Below are 24,181 nucleotides of genomic sequence, written 5' to 3'. Positions count from 1 at the left end.
TGGCAGGTGGCATTGATTGGCGGTGACACTGGTTGGCGCTCGCAGGTGGCACTGGCAGGTTTCACACAGAGCACTCTGTTACTGAAATGTAACAGAGGAGCTGTCAGAATTGAGCTTAATGTCGGAATGGGCGGGACCCTTACAAGTAACAGAGAGGTGGGATCTGTCAGATTTGAGCTTGATGTTGGGGTGGGCGGGACCCAGTCGGGGTGGGCGGCACTCAGCAGCTATCGAACACCAGCCAACTATTGGGCTGCTTAAGAAAAGGGGCGGGGCCACATACACGTAGCAGCCTGCCCAGATCCCATTGGCTGGTGTTTGATAGCTGCCGGTGTTCTGGCATATTCAGTCTGGCCATCATATAGCGTCCGCCCCGTACTGCGCATGTGCAGTACGGGGCAGAAGAAGCTTCGTAAAATTTCCGAAGCTGAACGGCGCCTGCGCCGTGAGTGGAGGTGGTAGCTCCACCATCCAAGCGGACATAGGGTTGTGAAAATTAGACTGCCCCTCGCGGGTGAGCTGCGCTTGCCACGCTTCGGGCTCGGCCTCGCTGCGCTCGGCTCTTTTTTTTTATTCCTACTCTATGTCCACTTGGATGGTGGGGCTAGAACCTGGACTCACGGCGCAGGCGCTGTTCATCCTCGGCTATTTTCGGAATCTGTGTTGCTGTGTACTGCGCATGTGCAGTACACGGCGGACGCTATCTGATGGGGGACCTTCTATGATAAGACACCGGGTCCCGCCCACTCCGGCCAGGTCCTGCCCACCCCGACATCAAGCTGAAATCTGACAGATCCTCCTCTCTCCGTTGCGTGTCAGTTTCACACACTTAGCGCGGCGCCGCTGAGTGTGGAGGAGGGAGGAGGACGGCAGTCAGTGTTAATGCTCTGCATGTCTGGGGCATCGATAGTGAGAGGGCTGGTGGCAGCTTAGGCGCCAGATTGCGATTTCTGGTCACATTGGCGACCTGGCGCCTGGGGTTTGTAGAGCCCTGGTGTGTGTATATATATGTGTGTATGTATGTATGTATGTGTGTGTGTGTATATATATATGTGTGTGTGTGTGTGTGTGTGTGTGTGTGTGTGTGTGTGTGTATATAGATATATATGTGTGTGTGTGTGTGTGTGTGTGTGTGTGTGTATATTTATGTATATGTATATATATATATATATATATATATATATATATATATAAATGTGTGTGTATTTATATGTATGTGTGTATATATATTATATACACACACGCACGTATGTGTGTGTGTGTGTGTGTGTGTGTATATATATATATATATATATATATATATATATAATTTGTATGTGTGTGTGTGTACTATATACATATATAGACACGTAACTAATTAATGCTGTGAATGACACCATGTACACCAAAAAAACAACAAAAAATTCCGGTCCGTTAAATGGTACAGAGCATAGATTTTTCAGTATGTATCCAATCAAATTTGTGGTAAGTGAACCACCCACAAAAGGGGTGTATGAATTATACCAACCACAACCGGTAAAAAATTAGTTAGCACTGAAAACCATAAGTGAGTCCAAAAAAAACAATAAAAGTGTTGTAAAAAATAGTGAAGCTCCAGAATGACCAAGTGTTCAATAAAATAAAGATGACTCTTGTGCTTCCCTTGAGTTCTGTGTCTTTTATACGGGTAAAAAGCTGAGATTTAGGACCCTTTTTGCGAGTGCTCCTAATCTCAGCTTGTTACCTGTAAAGCAGACACCTTGAGGCCAAAAATCTTTCTGATTGATAGGGGATCAAATACTTATTTCACTCAGTAAAAAGCTAATAACTTTTTTGAAATGTGTTTTTTCTGGATATTTTTTTTTTTTTTTTTTGTTCTGTCTCTCACTGTGAAAATAAACCTACCATTAAATTATAGAGCAGTGATTCTCAACCAGGGTTCCTCCAAAGGTTGCTAGGGGTTCCTTCAGCATTGGGCCATTTCTGCCTCTCAGATTCCCACTGAGAGGTGGGATTCCCACCAGATTCCCACCAACACCATTGATCTTTTTAGCTATCTGTAAGGAGGTAATTCTTCCCAATGACCTCAAGTGTAAGGACCATTCTTCCCACTGACCATCACACTAATGTATCATGAGTTGTGGATTTCTCATTTTTAGCAGGGGTTCCCCGAGACTGGAGAACTATTTCAAGGGTTCCTCTGTGTTGAAAAGGTTGAGAACGGCTGTTATAGACTGATCATTTCTTTGTTGGTGGGCAAACGTACAAAATCAGCACGGGATCAAAAAAGCTATATATAGCTTAACCACTTCCCGACCGCCGCACGACGATGTACGTCGACAGAATGGCACGGGCAGGCATAAGGGCTTACATGTACGTCCTTGCCTGCCTGCCGGTCGGCGGTCGGTGTTCGTTCGGGAGCGATCCTGGACGAGGGGACGGCCATTCATTCATGGCCACCCCCTCGCGATCGCTCCCGACGAATGAAAATGTCCCGTGACATCATTTCCTCTCCTGTAATGTAAACACAGGAGAGGAAGTGATGTATTCTCTCCTCCGTGTCGGTATTTTTCATTCCGGCACCGAGGAGAGAGGTTCGGTGAGTTGCACCAACACACCACACATACAGTAGAACATGCCAGGCACACTCACACCCCCCCCTTTACCCCCCGATCACCCCCCAATTACCCCTGCCCCCCCAGTCACAGTGACACCAATTGCTTTTTTTTTTTTTTTGCATTGGTGTCATTTGTGACTGTAATAACTGTTAGGGCAGTTAGGGTTAGCCCCCTTTAGTTCTAATGTGCCCCCCTAACCCCCCCAATAAAGGTTTAACCCCGTGATCACCCCCCGTCGCCAGTGTCACTAAGGCTGGGTTCACATTGCAGCGGTTTATGAGAACGAATGTGATTCGTACCGCACTGCAGTGCAAATCACATCCGATCTCTGTGCGATTCGAGTTCAGCCATACAGATAGTATGGCTGAATTCGTGTCGCACCCGCCGCAAATTAGCACGGGACCCTTTTTTTGGCCCGCAGCAGAATCGGATCGCATGGGTGTTCACACCATGCGATCCGAGTTTGCAGATCGCACTGCGATATGCGAACTGATCTGGGGGTGTCATTAACATTTCACTGACACTCCCAGCAGTTCGCATAGGGCAGTGTGAACTGCCGCCGGGAGGCATGCGATGCGGGAACCCGCCGCGGATTCATGGCGTTCCCGCATCGCTCCAGTGTGAACCCAGCCTAATAAGCGATAGTTTTTCTGATCGCTGTATTAGTGTCACAGGTGACGCTAGTTAGGCAGGTAGGTATTTAGGTTCGCCGCAGCTTTTTATAGCGCCAGGGACCCCCATATACTACCGCATAAAGCCCCCTGATTGCCCCCTAGTTAACCCTTTCACCAGTGATCACCATATAACTGTTACAGGTGACGCTGGTTGGTTAGTTATTTTTTTATAGTTTCAGGGCACCCGCCATTTATTACCTAATAAAGGTTTAACCCCCTGATCACCCGGCGGGTGTCATTTGTGACTGTAATAACTGTTAGGGCAGTTAGGGTTAGCCCCCTTTAGTTCTAAGGTACCCCCCTAACCCCCCCAATAAAGGTTTAACCCCGTGATCACCCCCCGTCGCCAGTGTCACTAAGGCTGGGTTCACATTGCAGCGGTTTATGAGAACGAATGTGATTCGTACCGCACTGCAGTGCAAATCACATCTGATCTCTGTGCGATTCGAGTTCAGCCATACAGATAGTATGGCTGAATTCGTGTCGCACCCGCCGCACCCGCCGCAAATTAGCACGGGACCCTTTTTTTGGCCCGCAGCAGAATCGGATCGCATGGGTGTTCACACCATGCGATCCGAGTTTGCAGATCGCACTGCGATATGCGAACTGATCTGGGGGTGTCATTAACATTTCACTGACACTCCCAGCAGTTCGCATAGGGCAGTGTGAACTGCCGCCGGGAGGCATGCGATGCGGGAACCCGCCGCGGATTCATGGCGTTCCCGCATCGCTCCAGTGTGAACCCAGCCTAATAAGCGATAGTTTTTCTGATCGCTGTATTAGTGTCACAGGTGACGCTAGTTAGGCAGGTAGGTATTTAGGTTCGCCGCAGCTTTTTATAGCGCCAGGGACCCCCATATACTACCGCATAAAGCCCCCTGATTGCCCCCTAGTTAACCCTTTCACCAGTGATCACCATATAACTGTTACAGGTGACGCTGGTTGGTTAGTTATTTTTTTATAGTTTCAGGGCACCCGCCATTTATTACCTAATAAAGGTTTAACCCCCTGATCACCCGGCGGGTGTCATTTGTGACTGTAATAACTGTTAGGGCAGTTAGGGTTAGCCCCCTTTAGTTCTAAGGTACCCCCCTAACCCCCCCAATAAAGGTTTAACCCCGTGATCACCCCCCGTCGCCAGTGTCACTAAGGCTGGGTTCACATTGCAGCGGTTTATGAGAACGGATGTGATTCGCACCGCACTGCAGTGCAAATCACATCCGATCTCTGTGCGATTCGAGTTCAGCCATACAGATAGTATGGCTGAATTCGTGTCGCACCCGTCGCACCCGCCGCAAACTCGCACGGGACCCTTTTTTTGGTCCGCAGCAGAATCGGATCGCATGGGTGTTCACACCATGCGATCCGAGTTTGCAGATCGCACTGCGATATGCGAACTGATCTGGGGGTGTCATTAACATTTCACTGACACTCCCAGCAGTTCGCATAGGGCAGTGTGAACTGCCGCCGGGAGGCATGTGATGCGGGAACCCGCCGCGGATTCGTGGCGTTCCCGCATTGCTCCAGTGTGAACCCAGCCTAATAAGCGATCGTTTTTCTGATCACTGTATTAGTGTCACAGGTGACGCTAGTTAGGCAGGTAGGTATTTAGGTTCGCCGCAGCTTTTTATAGCGCCAGAGACCCCCATATACTACCGCATAAAGCCCCCTGATTGCCCCCTAGTTAACCCTTTCACCAGTGATCACCATATAACTGTTACAGGTGACGCTGGTTGGTTAATTATTTTTTTTATAGTTTCAGGGCACCCGCCATTTATTACCTAGTCTCACTAGTGTACCCCTAAATTTAGGGGTGTCTACTTTCCAAAATGGGGTCATTTGGGGGGGGTTTGTGCCATCTTGGCATTTTATGGCCTTCAAAACTGTAACGCCCTTAGAAAGCCTGAAGGCGGTGCTTGGTTTTCGGGGCCCCGTACGCGGCTAGGCTCCCAAAAAGTCCCACATATGTGGTATCCCCGTACTCAGGAGAAGCAGCAGAATTTATTTTGGGGTGTCATTTCACATATGCCCATGGCATGCGTGAGCGATATATCATTTAGTGACAACTTTGTGAAAAAAAAAAAAAAAAAAGTTTGTAATTTTCCCGCAACTTGTGGCAAAATATAAAATATTCCATGGACTCAACATGCCTCTCAGCAAATAGCTTGGGGTGTCTACTTTCTAAAATGGGGTCATTTGTGGGGGTTTTGTGCCATCTTGGCATTTTATGGCCTTCAAAACTGTAATAGGTAGTGAGGAGTGAAGTCAAATATTTACGCCCTTAGAAAACCTGAAGGCGGTTCTTGGTTTTCGGGGCCCCGTACGCGGCTAGGCTCCCAAAAAGTCCCACATATGTGGTATCCCCGTACTCAGGAGAAGCAGCAGAATTTATTTTGGGGTGTCATTTCACATATGCCCATAGCATGTGTGAGCAATATATCATTTAGTGACAACTTTGTGTAAAAAAAAAAAAAAAAATTTTTCAATCGCTTGAGGCAAAAAAATAAAATATTCAATGGGCTCAACATGCCACTTATCAATTTCCTTAGGGTGTCTACTTTCCAAAATGGGGTCATTTGGGGGGGTTTTGTACTGCCCTGCCATTTTAGCACCTCAAGAAATGAGATAGGCAGTCGTAAACTAAAAGCTGCGTAAATTCCAGAAAACGTACCTTAGTTTGTAGATGTGACAACTTTTGCGCAAACCAATAAATATACAATTATTGACTTTTTTTTTACCAAAGACATGTGGCTGAATACATTTTGGCCTAAATGTATGACTAAAATTGAGTTTATTGGATTTTTCTAATAACAAAAAGTAGAAAATATCATTTTTTTTCAAAATTTGCGGTCTTTTTACGTTTATATCGCAAAAAATAAAAATCGCAGAGGCAATCAAATACCATCAAAAGAAAGCTCTATTTGTGGGAAGAAAAGGACGCAAATTTTGTTTGGGTACAACATTGCATGACCGCGCAATTACCAGTTAAAGCAGCGCAGTGCCAAATTGTAAAAAGACCTCTGGTCATTTACCAGCAAAATGGTCCGGTCTGAAGGTGGTTAAAGTGGAAGTCCGTCCACCGCTGCAAAAATGAAAACCCAGCAGCTACATATACTGCAGCTTCTGTCTTTTAATTATTGGACACTTACCTGATGTTTCCATCAACTGTCGGGGTGCTGCCGCCACCATTGCGGGTGAGGGAACCCGGCAGTGCACCATTACGGCTTCACGCCGGGAACCCTATTGCGCATGCGCAGGGCCCCCGCTCCTCTTTCCTACTGTGCATGCGCAGGGGTCCCTGCTCCTCTTTCCTACTGTGCATGCGCAGGGGTCCCTGCTCCTCTTTCCTACTGTGCATGCGCAGGGGTCCCTGCTCCTCTTTCCTACTGTGCATGCGCAGGGGTCCCTGCTCCTCTTTCCTACTGGCCCGGCGACAACGGGAGCAGGAGAGAGCCGAGCGGTGACGTCATGGGCCACGGTTGTGGCTCCGGGAAGTGGGAACAGGATACCCGTCAAAGACCCCCTCCACCACCCGAAAGGTGCCAAATGTGGCACTGGGGGGTAGGAGACAAATGAGCGGAAGTTCCACTTTTGGGTGTTAAGTGACAGTTACAGGTCTGGTCCCTCCCCCAGCCTGTGATTGGGCAGTGTAAGGAGAGGCAGCTCATCTCTGTCACTCTGCTCTCTCCTCCTATAAGCATGCAGAACAACTGATTGGCTAAAGTTAATTGGCTCCTTGTGCTGCTTCTCTTCCTCTGAACTCTGCTGCTGTACAGGGCATAACAAGGCCAATTTTAGGTGCTTGCATGTAAAAAGTTGACAGTCAAGGAGATCTAATGTTCAAGCGTTAACATCTCATGTAAGCCTTTGATTTTATGGAATTTAAAAAAAATTGAAATTTTTTTTTTATTTGCTATTTTTATTGAAATAATGCCATGAAGGCCCTTGTTCAGGGACTTCCTGTTATGAAGTGACAACTGCCTCCCAATTGTGCACCGGGGTTGTCACCGTGTGTCCCTAGTAGGGATTATCGGCCGCCGTTCTGATTCACATTGCAGAGCCACAATCCAGCGATGTCACTATCCAGAGCAATGGCACAAAGCCAACACTAGAGGGAGTGCATGTAGACAGGAAGTGGGTGAAAGAGGCTGGAGGAGATCAGCCGCAATAAAAGAATAAAAAAAAAAAATGAAAGCTGGATTATTAAAAAAAAAAGAAAAAAAAAAGCAGTTTCATTTTAACAGTGCATGGATCATGTTAGGGTTTCCACCCACTTTAAACCTGACCTCTGGCCTTAGAGACACATACAGAACATTACAGTACATAGAGAAGCACAGAGACCCAGTGATGACACCGCTGGATCTAATATAAGGCATGTAATAAAAATGGGAAGGTTTGATTTTAATAATTCCATCAGCATGTTGATGGGGGGGGGGTGCTGGGGGGGGGGGGGTGACGGGGTTGGAGGGGGGTGACGGGGGGGGGGTGCTGGGGGTTGGAGGGGGTGGGACGATACGGGGAAAGCAAAATATAAGCAGATTAAAGATCAGCAGTGAAAAACAGAATCCCATCAATGACCATCATTTTGTGCTTTGATTTTTCTCCCTCCAGTTTCTGTCTGCGGGTGTTGATGAAATTCCCAATTTCCATATTCACAGCGGTTTGGTTGTGATGCAGCAGCCTCTGTAATATAATCCAGTCTGTAGCGTCGTAAATGCGGGAACTAATCCCCCCGGCCGCTCGCCCGCGCTTCTGTGATGTGACGGCAGTCTCCTACGGGGAAATGTAAACTTTGCCGTCTTCCCTCGCTTCCAGTATAATTGATGTCTATGAAGCCAGGAAACTGACAGACGCATTAACTGCCGAGCCGCGGATGATAAATCGCCCGTTTATGATCCGGGGACATCAGTGGTGACATTATTGTGACGGCGGTCTGATCTGCGTTCCGGATGTATACATGCATGCTTCCTAAAATCTCTGGACCAGTAAAATTAAAACAGCACATTACCCCCCGTATAAAAATGGGATTGGGGACACCCCAGGAGACACCCCTGGCTGTGGGATCTTCACCTGCGGAGTCATATTTTTTATTAATCAGTTTAATGAAAAAGTAATATTTTAAATAATTTTATGAATTTTTAATGTTTTTTTTTTAATTTATTATTTTACTTTTATTTATATATAAATAAGAATAGTTGTATATTAGAAAAAAATAGATATTTTTTTATTATTACTGTTATTATAACATTTATTTATATATATATATATATATATATATATATATATATATATATATATATATATATAAAATGATTATTTAAGGTATTTATATAGCGCTGTCAGTTTACGTGGCGCTTTACATATACATTGTACATTCACATCAGTGCCTACCCTCAAGGAGCTTACAATCTAGTGTGTGTGTGTGTATATATAATATATATATATATATTTTTTTTATAATAACAGTAATAATTTCACTTCATTTAACAAACACATATAATATTTTCTATACATATAAAATATTATATGTGTGTGTGTGTGTGTGTATGTATGTATATATATATATATATATATATATATATATATATGTGTGTATATATATATATGTGTGTATATATATATATGTGTGTATATATATATATGTGTGTATATATATATATATATATATATATATATATACAGTGTGTATATATACATAAATATACACAGTGTGTATATATACATAAATATACACACAGTGTGTGTATATACATAAATATACACACTGTAGATCTATATATATATATATATATATATATATATATATATATCTACCTATGTATAAATAGATATTTTGTATATAGATAGATCTACAGTGTGTATATGTATGTATATATACTCTGTGTGTGTGTGTGTAGATATATGTATATACAGTATCTCACAAAAGTGAGTACACCCCTCACATTTTTGTAAATATTTTCTTCTATCTTTTCATGTGACAACACTGAAGAAATGACACTTTGCTACAATGTAAAGTAGTGAGTGTACAGCTTGTATAACAGTGTAAATTTGCTGTCCCCTCAAAATAACTCAACACACAGCCATTATTGTCTAAACCACTGGCAACAAAAGTGAGTACACCCCCCAAGTGAAAATGTCCAAATTGGGCCCAATTAGCCATTTTCCCTCCCTGGTGTCATGTGACTCGTTAGTGTTACAAGGTCTCAGGTGAGAATGGGGAGCAGGCGTGTTAAATTTGGTGTTATCACTCTCACTCTCTCATACTGGTCACTGGAAGTTCATCATGGCACCTCATGTCAAAGAACTCTCTGAGGATCTGAAATAAGGAATTGTTGCTCTACATAAAGATGGCCTAGGCCAGTGATGGCGAACCTTGGCACCCCAGATGTTTTGGAACTACATTTCCCATGATGCTCTGGCACTCTGCAGTGTAGTGCAGCATCATGGGAAATGTAGTTCCAAAACATCTGGAGTGCCAAGGTTCGCCATCACTGGCCTAGGCTATAAGAAGATTGCCAAGACCCTGAAACTGAGCTGCAGCATGGTGGCCAAGACCATTCAGCGGTTTAACAGGACAGGTTCCACTCAGAACAGGCCTCCCCATGGTCGACCAAAGAAGTTGAGTGCACGTGCTCAGCATCATATCCACAGGTTGTCTTTGGGAAATAGACGTATGAGTGCTGCCAACATTGCTGCAGAGGTTGAAGGGGTGGGGGGTCAGCCTGTCAGTGCTGAGACCATACGCCGCACACTGAATCAAATTGGTCTGCATGGCTGTATTCACAGAATGAAGCCTCTTCTAAAGATAAAGCACAAGAAAGCCCGCAGTTTGAAGACAAGCAGACTAAGGACATGGATTACTGGACCCATGTCCTGTGGTCTGATGAGACCAAGATAAACTTATTTGGTTCAGATGGTGTGAAGCATGTGTGGCGGCAACCAGGTGAGGAGTACAAAGACAAGTGTGTCTTGCCTACAGTCAAGCATGGTGGTGGGAGTGTCATGGTCTGGGGCTGCACGAGTGCTGCCGGCACTGGGGAGCTACAGTTCATTGAGGGAACCATGAATGCCAACATGTACTGTGACATACTGAAGCAGAGCATGATCTCCTCCCTTCAGAGACTGGGCCGCAGGGCAGTATTCCAACATGACAACCTCAAACACACCTCCAAGACGACCACTGCCTTGCTAAAGAAGCTATAAAAAATAATTTTTATAATATAAAAATAAAATTAAAATAATGGTGGCCACCATTATATTGACACTTTGGGCCCAATTTGGACATTTTCTGGCTGAAGCTATTTATTATCAATCAACTATGTTTACTCTTTTTAAATCATAATCACAACAGAAACTACCCAAATTACCCTGACCAAAAGTTTACATACCCCAGTTCTTAATACCACGTATTGCCCTCTTTAACATCAATGCCAGGTTGAAGTCTTTTGTGATATTTGTGAATGAGGCTCTTTATCTTCTCAGATGGTAAATCTGCCCATTCCTCTTGGCAAAAAGCCTCCAGTTCCTGTAAATTCTTGGGCTGTCTTGTATGAACAGCACGTTTGAGTTCTCCCCAGAGTGGCTCAATGATATTGAGGTCAGGAAACTGAGATGGCCACTCCAGAACCTTCACTTTATTCTGCTGTAGCCAATGACAGGACAACTTGGCCTTGTGTTTTGGATCATTGTCATGTTGGAATGTCCAAGTACGTCCCATGCGTATTTTTTGATGACATACTGCATTCATCTTGCCATCGATTTTGACCAAATTTCCTGTGCCTTTGTAGCTCACACATCCCCAAAACATCAGCAACCCTCCGTGTTTCACAGTAGGTATGGTGTGCCTTTCATCATAGGCCTTGTTGACTTCCCTCCAAGTGTAGTGTTTATGATTGTGGCCAAAAAGCTCAATTTTGGTCTCATCACTCCAAATAACTTTGTGCCAGAAGGTTTGAGTCTTGTCTCTGTGCTTTTTGGCGTATTGTAAGCGGGATACTTTGTGGCATTTGTGGAGTAATGGTTTTCTTCTGGCGACTTGACCGCGTAGCCCATCTTTCTTCAAGTTCCTCCTTATTGTGCATCTTGAAACAGCCACACCACACATTTTCAAAGAGGTCTGTATTTCACCTGAAGTTATTTGTGGGTTTTTCTTTGCATCCCAAACAATTTCCTGGCAGTTGTGGCAGAAATTTTAGTTGGTCTACCTGACCGTGGTTTGGTTTCAACAGAACTCCTCATTTTCCACTTCTTGATTAGAGATTGAACACTGCTGATTGGCATTCTCTATTCCTTGGATATCTTTTTATATTCCTTTTCTGCTTTATACAGTTCAACTACCTTTTCCCCTTTTCTGGTCTCCCCTCCCCCCCTTTTGTTTTTATTGTACACCTTATTTTAGAGCCAGTTATGTCATCACTAGGTCCCTGTGCTTTTCAATGCAATGCAGGCAGATCATGGCTGGTGGGGTGACGTACATAGGTTTCTGTAAACTTCACTTCACTAACAATGTAATTTAATTAATCGTTTGTAAGTTTCGAGCTGCATGGCATTAAAACTCCCCAGAATGGCAGGAGACTGCAAATAAGGTGAATATTGATGGCCTTGAAAACCAAACTAATAAAAATGAAGAAAAAGAAAAGGTTACATTTATTTAGAAAAATAGAAATAAACAAAAATATTCAAAAACATTATACTTGAGGGGAAGGAGGGCTTATTTTTGCGCTGCTCAGGATAAACAAAGAGTTAAAAAGTAGTTAAATTGTATTTAGTTTTACTGCTATCATATGCAGATTAAAGCTCATCATCTGTCACTTGTGTGATCAATTTTAATAAACTTTGCATCTCTCTAGCTCCTGAGCAATGTTTATAAACACTGCATCAGCCAGTCTGTTTTTTTTTATTTATTTTTTATAGTAGCTTCTGTAATTACACAGCACAGAAGTTGCCGCCAACTATGTGAGGGAGGGAGTGGCAGTGGGGCACAAGGGCATGCAGAATGTACTTCCATAAAGTATTTTGGAACGCATATAGTGCTCCCAGTGTTTGCTAAGAATTATTCTGTAACATTGCCCTTTTTGTCTTATGATGTGTTTACAATAGACAACATTGCAATATTTCATGGTGACCATCTCATCTCCTTTCTCAGGAATTCTTCGAGAACCCCGCCTTCCGGCCAGATGGCATGAAGCTGTATCCAACGTTGGTCATCCGCGGCACTGGCCTGTATGAGCTGTGGAAAACCGGAAGATACCGCAGTTATTCTCCCAGCACGTTGGTGGACTTGGTGGCCAGGATCTTGGCTCTGGTTCCACCATGGACCCGAGTTTACCGAGTGCAGAGGTATCTCATGTCTCTTTATTTCCTTATGTGGTCTGTGGATCCTCCATGTTCTTTGGTGTGTATGACAAATGGAAAAGGTGTCCCTTTTGAGTAGAATTGCAAAAAGTGAGTTGGCCCATTATTATTATTAGCATCGGTGCTCCCTAGGGCGTGCTAGCTCCAACAGTAAGGGCCAACATTTACAGTTCATTCCTTCCTGCTTTCAGAGTTGTTGGCACTTCCTTGGGCGCACGCACATGTGCATAAGCTCCAATGGTGAAGGCCAGTCCTGACAGCTCCACCCCTCCTGCTTTCAGAAATGTTGGCATTTCCTCCAAAGCACATGTGCACACGATCCAACTAAGAGGACCAACCTCTACACCCCCCATGCTTCCTATGGTACACATGCTTCATCAGTGAGGGCCAACACTTGCTGCTCCTTCCTACTTTCAGTATCGCTTTCTCCAGTGCACAAACTCCGATAGTAAGCTCCCCCTTCCTACTGCTTTCAGCATTCTTGGTGCTTTCTCTGGTGCACAAGCTCCAATAGTGAGGGCCAACACCCATAGCTCCTTACCAACTGCTTCCAGCATTCTTGGTGCTTCCTTCCACACACATGCACACATGCTCCAACAGTGTGAGCCAGCCCCTTTAGCTCTTTTCCTCCTGCTTTCAGCATTGTCGGGGGTTCTTCTGGATCACAGACCCCATAGTGAGGGCCAACCCCTGCAGCTCCTTCCCATGCAACTTTTTTTGACACGTCCTTCAGCACACACGCTCTGAGAGTGGAAAGCTTCTACAGCTCCTTTCCTCCTGCATTAAACCTTGTCATTGCTTCCTCTGGCGCACAAGCTCCAACAGTGAGGGCCAACCCCTTCAAGCTCCTTTTCTCCTGCTTTCAGTATTGTTGGTATTTCCTTAGGCGAACAAGCTTTGACAGTGGAGGGTCATCCCCCACGGAGCTTTTTCTTCTGACAGAATTGTCGGCGCTTCCTCCAAGGTACATGTGCACAAGCTCCAACAGTGAGGGTCCTACCCCTGCGACTCCTACCCTTCTTTTATCAGTATTGTTGGCTCTTCCTCCAGCACACGTGCTCCAACAGTGAGGGTCAACCCCTGCAATCCCTCCCCTCCATCAATCAGTATTGTTGGCTCTTCATCCAGCACGTCTTCCAACAGTGAGGGTCAACCCCTGCAACCCCTCCCCTCCATCAATCAGTATTGTTGGCTCTTCCTCCAGTACATGTGCTCCAACAGTGAGGGTCAACCCCTGCAGCTTTTTCTCTCCTGCTTTCATATAAAACAAAGACAATTCCATAGCTCAACTCGCCAACCAGTCTGCTGACCAACCAAATGAACCTGTCTTAACTGTCTGTTAAAAGCAGGGGTTTAGTTAGCACACATTTGCAAATGCATGTGAAAGCTGCAAGGCCTCGTCACGGCACCCTGCGTTGCTTGCAGTCCTAACACTACAAATTTATAAGTGTCTCCACAGTGGAAGCACATGCATGGAATGGATAGATGTGGGACAGGTCCATCTCTCCTGCTTTCAGGATTGTCTGCACTTCCTCCAGCACACATGTGCAAAAGCTTTGACAAAAGCTCTGACAATGGACACCTCTTACTGCTTCCAAGATTGCTTCACTGCTTCCTCTGTTACACGCGCGCACCAGATCCAACAGTGAGGGCCAACCCCTACAGCTCCTGCCTTCCTATTTTTAGTATTTTTGGCACTTTCTTCAGTGCACAAACTTCAGGGAGGCAGCTCTCCTCCGCTTGCCTTTATCATTATTGGTGCTTCATCCAGTGCTAATAAGGGCCAACCGCTGCAGCTCCTTCCATCCTGCTTTCAGCATTGTCGGACCTTCCTCTAGCACACATGCGCAAAAGCTCTGATAGTGGAGACCCCCTACAGGTCCTTCCCTCCTGCTACCATCATTGTGGGGGTTTCCTTTGGTGCTCAAGGTCCGACAGTGAGGGTCAACCCCTGCCACCCCCCCCCTCCTCCTTTGGAGCTTTCTCCAATGCACATGCGCACAAACTCTGTTATGGGAGGGATGTTATTCTGCGCACTGCTATTGCTGTAGTGTGTCGGTTCCAACCATGATGTCGACTCCAGAAAATTCATGCTCACCACCCAGGAAGAAAAGAAGGTAAAGATCACATGACCATAGGTAAAGAATTCAGTTATTTAGGTTCTTAACCGAGATTTTGATATCTTGGCTCAAGAGATTGGGCAATTTATGCAAGAACATTCAACCTGAAGAAAAAGATAGCTTGAAACCATTCAATATTACTGGCATTCTCACAAAATGAATGTACATTGCAGATTAACAGGATGAATAGATCTGGAATTTTTACAACAATATTTGCTTTTCCTGTAGGTCAGCTTTAATCCTTCGTCCTTGTATGTTGGTTCTATGCAAATGGGAGCAAAAAAAACCAACAAATGTTATTAGGCTAACATGGGAAAGATACATATACAGAGAGATGAAGTTGCTGCACACCCTGAATAATATAATATGGGAAAGTTCCCCCGAGGGAGTTTTTTAGCAGCGAAATAAATGAGTAACAAGTGATTCAAGAGAAGTATTGGGTTGATAAAAATGTTTTAATGTACAAAATTTACCATGAAGGTTAAAATATGAGCTCGGCAAAGGGGTATACCCAAAGGGTGCAAATATTACAACATAGAGATGTACATGAAATTACATAGCAGACATGTCTAATATATGACGGCTGACGCGTTTCGACCCGTTTCGTTAGGGTCTTCTTCAGAGGAAAGTTTGCTCCAAAGAGACTGCGTTTAGCATATCAAATGGGGGGGAAAAATGCATAACCGATCACATAAACGCAATAATTGCCATCTCATATATTTACCCAAGTACATATGGAGGGGACCTCCCAGCCGAAATTCCCATAGGTGCTGTCAGATAATTCCGCGTGTTGGTAGACCAAAAAATGCCCACTCTGTGCAGTTTACAAGGAGTCACGCGTTGATGCTCTTGAGGCCCACCAGGCCTGGCGGGGCCAACATCTGTGGTGGAATTCCAGACTAGAAGAACGAAGATTATATGATATGTGTAGTATTACTATTCGATTTTTACTGTTTAAGATATTAATTTATGTGGGATGGTTGGACTCCTCCACCAAGGGAGTTTGTTATATATTGTCGCTAAGGCCAATTGGCATATAGAGGGTATTTGTGATGTGAAAGCCATAAAGAGCCTGAGAGCATGAAGACAAGAAGGTGAAGAATAAAAATAAAAAAGATTGAAAAGCGCAAAAGATGAAAAAGTAGAGGGGAAGAATAGGATATGGGAATGACGTGAAAGATGACTTGGAAATAGGTGAAAGAAAATGTGGGACAACAAGATAAAAAGTGTGAAAGAAAGAAGTGTTGAACAGTATGATGGAAATTAAAGAAGTGATGATAAAGTGACGGGTGAAGAAGAGATGGGAGGACAGGGTATGTTGTTAGGCTATTTTTTTTTTCTCCAGGTCTAACGTTCTTCATTCATAAGAATAGCGTGAATCAGGAAAACCAGATGGGTTTGATGATCGTAAGTAATTTTTTCCAATGCTCACCAGCACCATCTAGTGACCATAATGCAGTAATTCCCTGGTCCACCGTATGATGAATAAAGAACATTTGATGTTAAGAAAAAAAATGGCCTAATGTCAATCAATTTTGCTGGCATCCTCTCACAACAAATGCAGATTCACAGGACAAATGGCTCTGCAATTTTTGCAAAAAATATTTGATTTTCGTGGAGCTCAGCTTTAATCCTGAGTCCTTTGCAAAATATATACGTATGCATTAAAAATGGATATAAAACATCAGTTTAAAATCATAAAAAAGATTGACCATTTTAGTTTCCACTTAGACTGAGAATTGCTATTGGAGGGAAAGACCTAAAGGAGTAAATGGATTCTGTGTTCTATGACCTGTTGGTCACACTAATAACGAATGCCCTGTCCCTGGGGAACTAGGTATGTTGGCTTGTAATAAGAAGTATACTGCAAGGCTGGGTTGTATTACATTCCAGACATGATGAGATATCCACTGTAACTGGCTTTCAGATTGGGTGACGGCAGTAGCTCCACTTCCCATTATTCTCTACATGTGCCCTACATGGAAACCAAGATTGCACTTGAACAGTAGAGAAACATTGACAGAATAATAGTGTGCTGCTCCCCTCTGAGAAGACCAGGTACCAGAAGCCAGACAGGGGCTCGTCCTATGTCCTGCAAGCCAAGCAAATGTATGGGGGAGAGGAGTCGGACGTAAGAGATGTCCTCATTTTTATTTTTTAAAGTCATTTCTCTTACATTCAAAGTCCTCAAGTGATTAAATGTTCTACCTGGGGCACCTGGTTGATAATGGTAAGAGGAGGAACACGTAGGACTAAGTATTTGAAATTATAGGACATTGACTTTGACCGTTACATATTAATGGTTTTGCCTTATGTTCTACCTGAACGCGGAATATGCGGAATGGGAGGAGCCTGTATACAAGGTCTGCAATTTCCTGGGGCCCATGGATTTGGTGCTTGTTATGTGGCCCTTGGACCCCAGCAGTCAGTAGTGGTAGGTTTGATTTGTTAAGGGAATCTAATAGCAGTGATCTGACAGCTTCCTCTAGTATGTTCACAATCGTTGACAGTCTTCTGTAGCATTACATATGAATAACATGTGGGGCTTCTTGGTGGTGATAGGGGGCCACACCAGAGGTGTCAAACTTAATTTCATTGTGGGCCACATCAGCAGTAAGGTTGCCCTCAAAGGGCCGGTTGTATCTGGGGTGCACTGTGTACAGAGTTCAAGAGTGCAGATTTCAGGATTATGCTATGTACAGAGTTTAGGGTTCAGGAGTGAGCTACGTCCAGGGTGCAGAGTTCAGGAGTGAGCTACGTCCAGGGTGCAGAGTTCAGGAGTGAGCTACGTCCAGGGTGCAGAGTTCAGGAGTGAGCTACGTCCAGGGTGCAGAGTTCAGGAGTGAGCTACGTCCAGGGTGCAGAGTTCAGGAGTGAGCTACGTCCAGGGTGCAGAGTTCAGGAGTGAGCTACGTCCAGGGTGCAGAGTTCAGGAGTGAGCTACGTCCAGGGTGCAGAGTTCAGGAGTGAGCTACGTCCAGGGTGCAGAGTTCAGGAGTGAGCTACGTCCAGGGTGCAGAGTTCAGGAGTGAGCTACGTCCAGGGTGCAGAGTTCATGAGTGTGCTACGTGTAGGGTTCAGGAGATCATTACGTGCAGAGTTCAAGATTTTATTATGTGCAGGGATCAGGCGTGCTCTACGTACAAGAGTGCAGGCTTCAGGTGTGAGCTACATACAAGAGTGCAGGCTTCAGGTGTGAGCTACGTACAAGAGTGCAGGCTTCAGGTGTGAGCTACGTACAAGAGTGCAGGCTTCAGGTGTGAGCTACGTACAAGAGTGCAGGCTTCAGGTGTGAGCTATGTACAAGAGTGCAGGCTTCAGGTGTGAGCTACGTACAAGAGTGCAGGCTTCAGGTGTGAGCTACGTACAAGGGTGCAGGGTTCAGGCGTGCGCTACGTACAAGGGTGCAGGGTTCAGGCGTGCGCTACGTACAAGAGTGCAGGGTTCAGGCGTGCGCTACGTACAAGGGTGTAGGGTTCAGGCGTGCGCTACGAACAAGGGTGTAGGGTTCAGGTGTGAGCTAAATACAAGAGTGCAGGGTTCAGGCGTGCACTACGTACAAGGGTGCAGGGTTCAGGCGTGAGCTACGTACAAGCTCACAACTGAGCTACGAGTTCAGAGGTGCCAGGTCCGGCTCTAGTGCCTCCCTATGTAGGCAGCTCTACCTCTCCTTGCAGGAGCATTGTTCTCTCTCTCTCTCTCTCTCTCTCTCTCTCTCTCTCTCTCTCTCTCTCTCTCTCTCTCTCACACTCTCACACATTGTGAACATCTGTCCCTGTCTTGAGAGCGTGCAGTAATCTGTTAGATCCGGGAAACGCTCAGAGCAAAGCTGTCCCTTGTAATCACAGAAGGCTTCTGTATTTACAAGTGACAGTGGGAAGGTGGAGTGGAGGGTGAGAGACTGAGGTGTAGGAATAGAGCTGTGCCACGTTCCAGCTGCAAAACTGGGTGCGAAGGCCACATGCCATTCAGCCCATGGACTTTGACACATGACTCTAAGTTGACAACCACTGCTCCAAACAGCCATATGTAAAATCTGGCCTATTTCACCTAATTGTTCCCAGACAATGGTTAATCTGGGATCAATGGTCAAGGGCACAGAATGGCAGCCCCTGACCCCACTATTAAATGTTAGGGCACTTCTGTGAGTCACCTTCTACATCGTTCATTAGTAGGCTTTCTCATTAAACTTTCATTCTCACCCACAGTGTGTCTCAATTTAAACTTTGTGCCGTGTTTGAGGTGTGAGTGACAAGTAGTAACAAAAGCCTCTAATTAGGAGCCATCCTCTCCATTTCAGAGTTGTGCTCTCCTTCCATTAGTGTTCTCAGAGCCCATTGTAGTGCCCAGATGTTCAAAGTGTTCAGAGGAGCATTACCATACAAGTGTCTCCCTCAAGTATCTCTGCTACTTGAAAGACAAGAGGATACAGACGGGTCTGCATCCTAATGGATGGAGTGCTTAAAGTGATCCATTTTTTTTTTTATCCATCTCAGGTGTGCATTGTCTTGGTATAAGCAGTAAATCTGTCCTTAAAAAAAATAATTAAATACAAATTCTGAATTAACCCTCTGCACACTGCTATGCGTCAGTGATCTTTATCAGGTTGACTGTTTTAAAGTGATTCTTCCCTGGCCAGCTTCATCAAAGTGATCCCGTATCAGGCCAACTGTGTCAAAGTGATCCCTCTTTTCCCAGCTGTGTCAGTGATTCATCTCTGGCCAACTCTGTCAAAGCAATCCATCTCTGGCCAGCTGTGTCAAATAACAGGGAGCAATCTTCTTACAATAGATAGGTGGACAACAATATGTCAGCTAAATATAGGAATGGAAGTTGCTCGCTAAGAGGAGAACCTTCTGAAAGATCTGAGAAGGGTAAATGATCTGGGGTCCTAGTAGATCAGACTCAGAAATAGCATGCAATGCCAAGCTGCAGCAAGCAAGACCAGCAGACTATTAGCATGCATTAAAAATGGGATTTACTCAAGAGTTCGGACTATAATTCTACCACTTTAGAAAAGTCAGCTCTGACCACATCTGGAGTATGTCGTCCGGGTCTGCTCCGCAATCCTCAGAAAGGATGTGCTGGAACTGGGGATATTCCTGGGAAGACCAACAAAACGAATACGGGGACTGGAGGATCTCCAATATGAGGAATGACTACAAACATTAAACTGGCCACCAATGTTATGAGATTATTTATGGGGATGTCCTAAAGGGCAAGTTCACCTTTTCACAAAACATGTGGGTCAACTAACTCCAGATATCTTGACCACCCTCCGTACCCTCTGCATCGTGATGCCCCGTGCTGCCAGTTTACCAGTCTGTATAGCATACACCACAATACACAGCGCCAGAATGAGTATCCATCCTAATGCTCCTAATGGCAGGTGCTCATTGGTCAGCACAGCCATGTGCTGACCAATAAGAAGTGCATCTGAGATGTCTTCTTCCAGTAAGGTGTCCCAGAAAAAAGAAGTGTTTCTCAATGGTCGATGTGAGCATTATGCCATTAATGGATACTTCCTCTAGGGCTGTTTATTGTGGTGTGTAGCATACGGAACACTACACCAGCATCACAGACACTTTTTGCAGCAGGGTCTAGAGGGGAGGCCAGGATGCAGTGCCTTGCAAAAGTATTCACCCCTCTTGGCATTTTTCGTGTTTTGTTGCCTCACAACATGGAATTAACATGGATTGTTTGAGGATTTGCATCATTTAATTTACAGAACATGCCCACAACTTTGAAGATTTTTTTTTTTTGTATTGTGAAGCAACGAATAGGACAAAATAACAGAAAAAGTCAATGTGCATAACTATTCACCCCCCTAAAGTCAATACTTTGTAGAACCACCTTTTGCGGCTATCACATCTCCAAGTCGCTTTGGATAAGTCTCTATGAGATTGCCACATCTTACCACTGGGATTTTTGCCCATTCCTCCTTGCAAAACTGCTCCAGCTCCTTCATGTTGGATGGTTTGCGCTTGCGAACAGCAATCTGTAAATCTGACCACAGATTTTCTATTGGATTGAGGTCTGGGCTTTGACTAGGCCATTCCAACACATTTACATGTTTCCCCTTAAACCACTCAAGTGTTGCTTTAGGTGTGTGCTTGGGGTCATTGTCCTGCTGCAAGGTGACCCTCCGTTCTACCTCAAATCACACACAGAGTGGTATAGATTTTGCTAAAGAATATCCCTGTATTTAGCACCATCCATCTTTCCCTCAACTCTGACCAGTTTCCTAGTCCCGACTGCTGAAAAACATGCCCACAGCATGATGCTGCCACCACCATGTTTCACAGTGGGGATGGTGTTCTTTGGGTGATGTGATGTGTTGGGTTTGCACCAGACATAGCGTTTTCTTTGATGGCCAAAAAGTTAAATTTTAGTCTCATCAGACCAGAGCACCTTCCTCCATACATTTTGGGAGTCTCCCACATGCCTTTTCACAAACTCAAAGCGTCATTTTCTTTCTTGCTGAAAGTAATGGCTTTCTTCTGGTCACTCTGCCATAAAGCCCAACTCTATGGAGCGTACGGCTTATTGTCGTCCTATGTACAGATACTCCAGTCTCTGCTGTGGAGCTCTGCAGCTCCTCCAGGGTTACCTTAGGTCTCTGTGCTGCCTCTCTGATTAATGCCCTCCTTGCCCGGTCCGTGAGTTTTGGTGTGCGGCCGTCTCATGGCAGGTTTGCTTTTGTGCCATGTTCTTTCCATTTGGTTATGATAGATTTGATGGTGCTCCTAGGGATCCTCAAAGATTTGGATATTATTTTATAACCTAACCCTGACTTGCACTTCTCAACAACATTGTCCCTTACTTGTTTGGAGAGTTCCTTGGTCTTCATGGCAGTGTTTTGGTTAGTGGTGCCTCTTGCTTAGGTGTTGCAGCCTCTGGGGCCTTTCAGAAAGGTGTGTATATGTAACGACAGATCATGTGACACTTAGATTGCACACAGGTGGACATCATTTCACTAATTATGTGAATTCTAACCTTAATGTGTTTGGGATTTATCCTGGAATTTTTATTCCAGGGAACGTTCTTCCACTGATAACAGACAACTTGCACTTGACTGCAGTGGGTAACCCTTTAAAGGCTAATCACAATTTAAACACCCCAATATCCGCATGTTTCTTCTCTTTCAAAATAACGGAGGCAAAACATGAGATCACCTTGGAATGTTCACTTACCATAAAGGGGTCATTATGGGAGTTTCGTACTGTTCTGGCATTCCTTTTTTTTTTTTAAAGAGAGAAGGGAACATTTTTATTTTTATTTATTTTTTTTACAAATTTGGTGGCTATTAAATTCCACCAAAAGACAGCTCTATCTGTTGAAAAAAAAAAAAAAAAGAAAGATTTAAAAATTATTTGGGTGCAGCATTGCGTGACAGAGTACTTGTCAGTCAAACGGTCACAACACACAAAAAAGTGGCCTGGATAGGAAGGAGCTTTTAAAAGTTTTTTTTTTTTTTTTAATGCCTATAGACACATTTAGGTATTGAAGTTCTTTGCTGTTTTACGGATGCAATTTTGAGCCTCACCTTATTCTGCATTCACTTACCCAACTGGGCCTTAATCTGGCAGTCTTTGTGATCAGAAATTGGATAATATTTGTGTCGGTAACCTGAACATTACATTTTGTCTGGACAGTATTAAAGGAAATACATCACCAGCCTTTTCAATTAAACTGATCATATGAAAAAAAAAACATAAACCCAGGTTACAGTCTAGTGCAGTGGTCTCCAAATTGGAGACCTGACCCTTTGCTTGCATTTATCCAGCGCATGGGGCACTACTCCTTCCACTGATACAAGGCACTTTTCCCACACTGGCACCAATGATGAAGCACCATTTTCCCACCGACACCAGTGATGGGACACCATTTCTCCCATTGACACCAATGATGGCTTCACTATTCCTCCCACTTATACCAATAATGGGGTACTATTCCATCCACTGACACCAATGATGAGGCACTATTCCTTCCACTGATGCCAGCAATGGGGTACTATTTATCTCACTGATACCAATGATGGGGCACTATTCCTTCGACTGATGCCAATGAAGGGGCACTATACCTCTCACTGATGCCAATGATGGGGCACTAGTCGTCCCACTGATACCAATGAATGGGGCACTGTTTCTTACACTGATACCAATGATGGGGCTTGTTTTGTCCCACTGATACCTATGATGGGGCTTGTTTTCTCCCACTGATACCTATGATGGGGCACGGTTTCTCCCACTGATACCTATGATGGGGCATGGTTTCTCCCACTGATACCAATGATTGGGCACTATCCAATTCCCCCCCCCCCCGATACCAATGATGGGGCAGCATTTCTCCCACTGATGCCATTGATGGGGCACTATTCCTCCCATTGATACCAATGATGGGGCACTATTCCCCCCCACTGATACAATTGATGGGGGCACTGTTGCTTCCACTGATACCATTGATGGGGCACTATTCCTCCCCCTGATATCAATGATGGGGCACTATTCCTCCTACTGATACCAATGATGGGGCACTATTCCTCCCATTGATACCAATGATGGGGCACTATTCCTCCTATTGATACCAGTGATGGGGCACTATTCCCCCCACTGATGCCATTGATGGGGGCACTGTTGATTCCACTGATACCATTGATGGGGGCACTGTTGATTCCACTGATACCATTGATGGGGGCACTGTTGCTTCCACTGATACCATTGATGGGTCACTATTCCTCCCACTGATACCAATGATGGGCACTATTCCTCCTACTGATACCAATGATGGGCACTATTCCTTCTACTGATAATAGTGATAGGGCACTTTTCCTCCCACTGATAACAATGATAGGGCACTATTCCTCCCATTGATACCGATGATGGGGCACTATTCCCCCCACTGATACCATTGATGGGGGCACTGTTGCTTCCACTGATACCATTGATGGGGCACTATTCCTCCCACTGATACCAATGATGGGCACTATTCCTCCCACTGATACCAATGATGGGCACTATTCCTTCTACTGATAATAGTGATAGGGCACTATTCCTCCCACTGATAACAATGATAGGGCACTATTCCTCCCATTGATACCGATGGGACACTATTCCCCCCACTGATACCATTGATGGGGGCACTGTTGCTTCCACTGATACCATTGATGGGGCACTATTCCTCCCACTGATACCAATGATGGGCACTATTCCTCCCACTTATACCAATGATGGGCACTATTCCTTCTACTGATAATAGTGATAGGGCACTATTCCTCCCACTGATAACAATGATAGGGCACTATTCCCCCCACTGATACCATTGATGGGGGCACTGTTGCTTCCACTGATACCATTGATGGGGGCACTGTTGCTTCCACTGATACCATTGATGGGGCACTATTCCTCCCACTGATACCAATGATGGGCACTATCCC

General features: G+C 44.8%; 1 protein-coding gene across 1 annotated transcript in view; it reads left to right on the top strand.

The window, feature by feature from the left end:
• ELP3 (elongator acetyltransferase complex subunit 3) overlaps positions 1-24,181 on the top strand; it is a 200,674-nt gene that overhangs the window by 128,912 nt on the left and 47,581 nt on the right. Inside the window, exon 10 of the mRNA XM_077489256.1 lies at positions 12,417-12,610. Coding sequence (XP_077345382.1) covers positions 12,417-12,610 — 194 coding nt within the window. The remainder of the gene's footprint in view (positions 1-12,416; positions 12,611-24,181) is intronic.

The sequence above is a fragment of the Lithobates pipiens genome, unplaced genomic scaffold (genome assembly GCF_037356315.1).
Source record: "Lithobates pipiens isolate NorthernLeopardFrog02 unplaced genomic scaffold, aLitPip1_a1.2 Scaffold_18, whole genome shotgun sequence".
In the NCBI taxonomy this organism is placed as follows: domain Eukaryota; kingdom Metazoa; phylum Chordata; class Amphibia; order Anura; family Ranidae; genus Lithobates; species Lithobates pipiens.
Note: the sequence above shows the minus strand (reverse complement) of the source record. Positions and strands in the feature narration are given on the sequence as shown.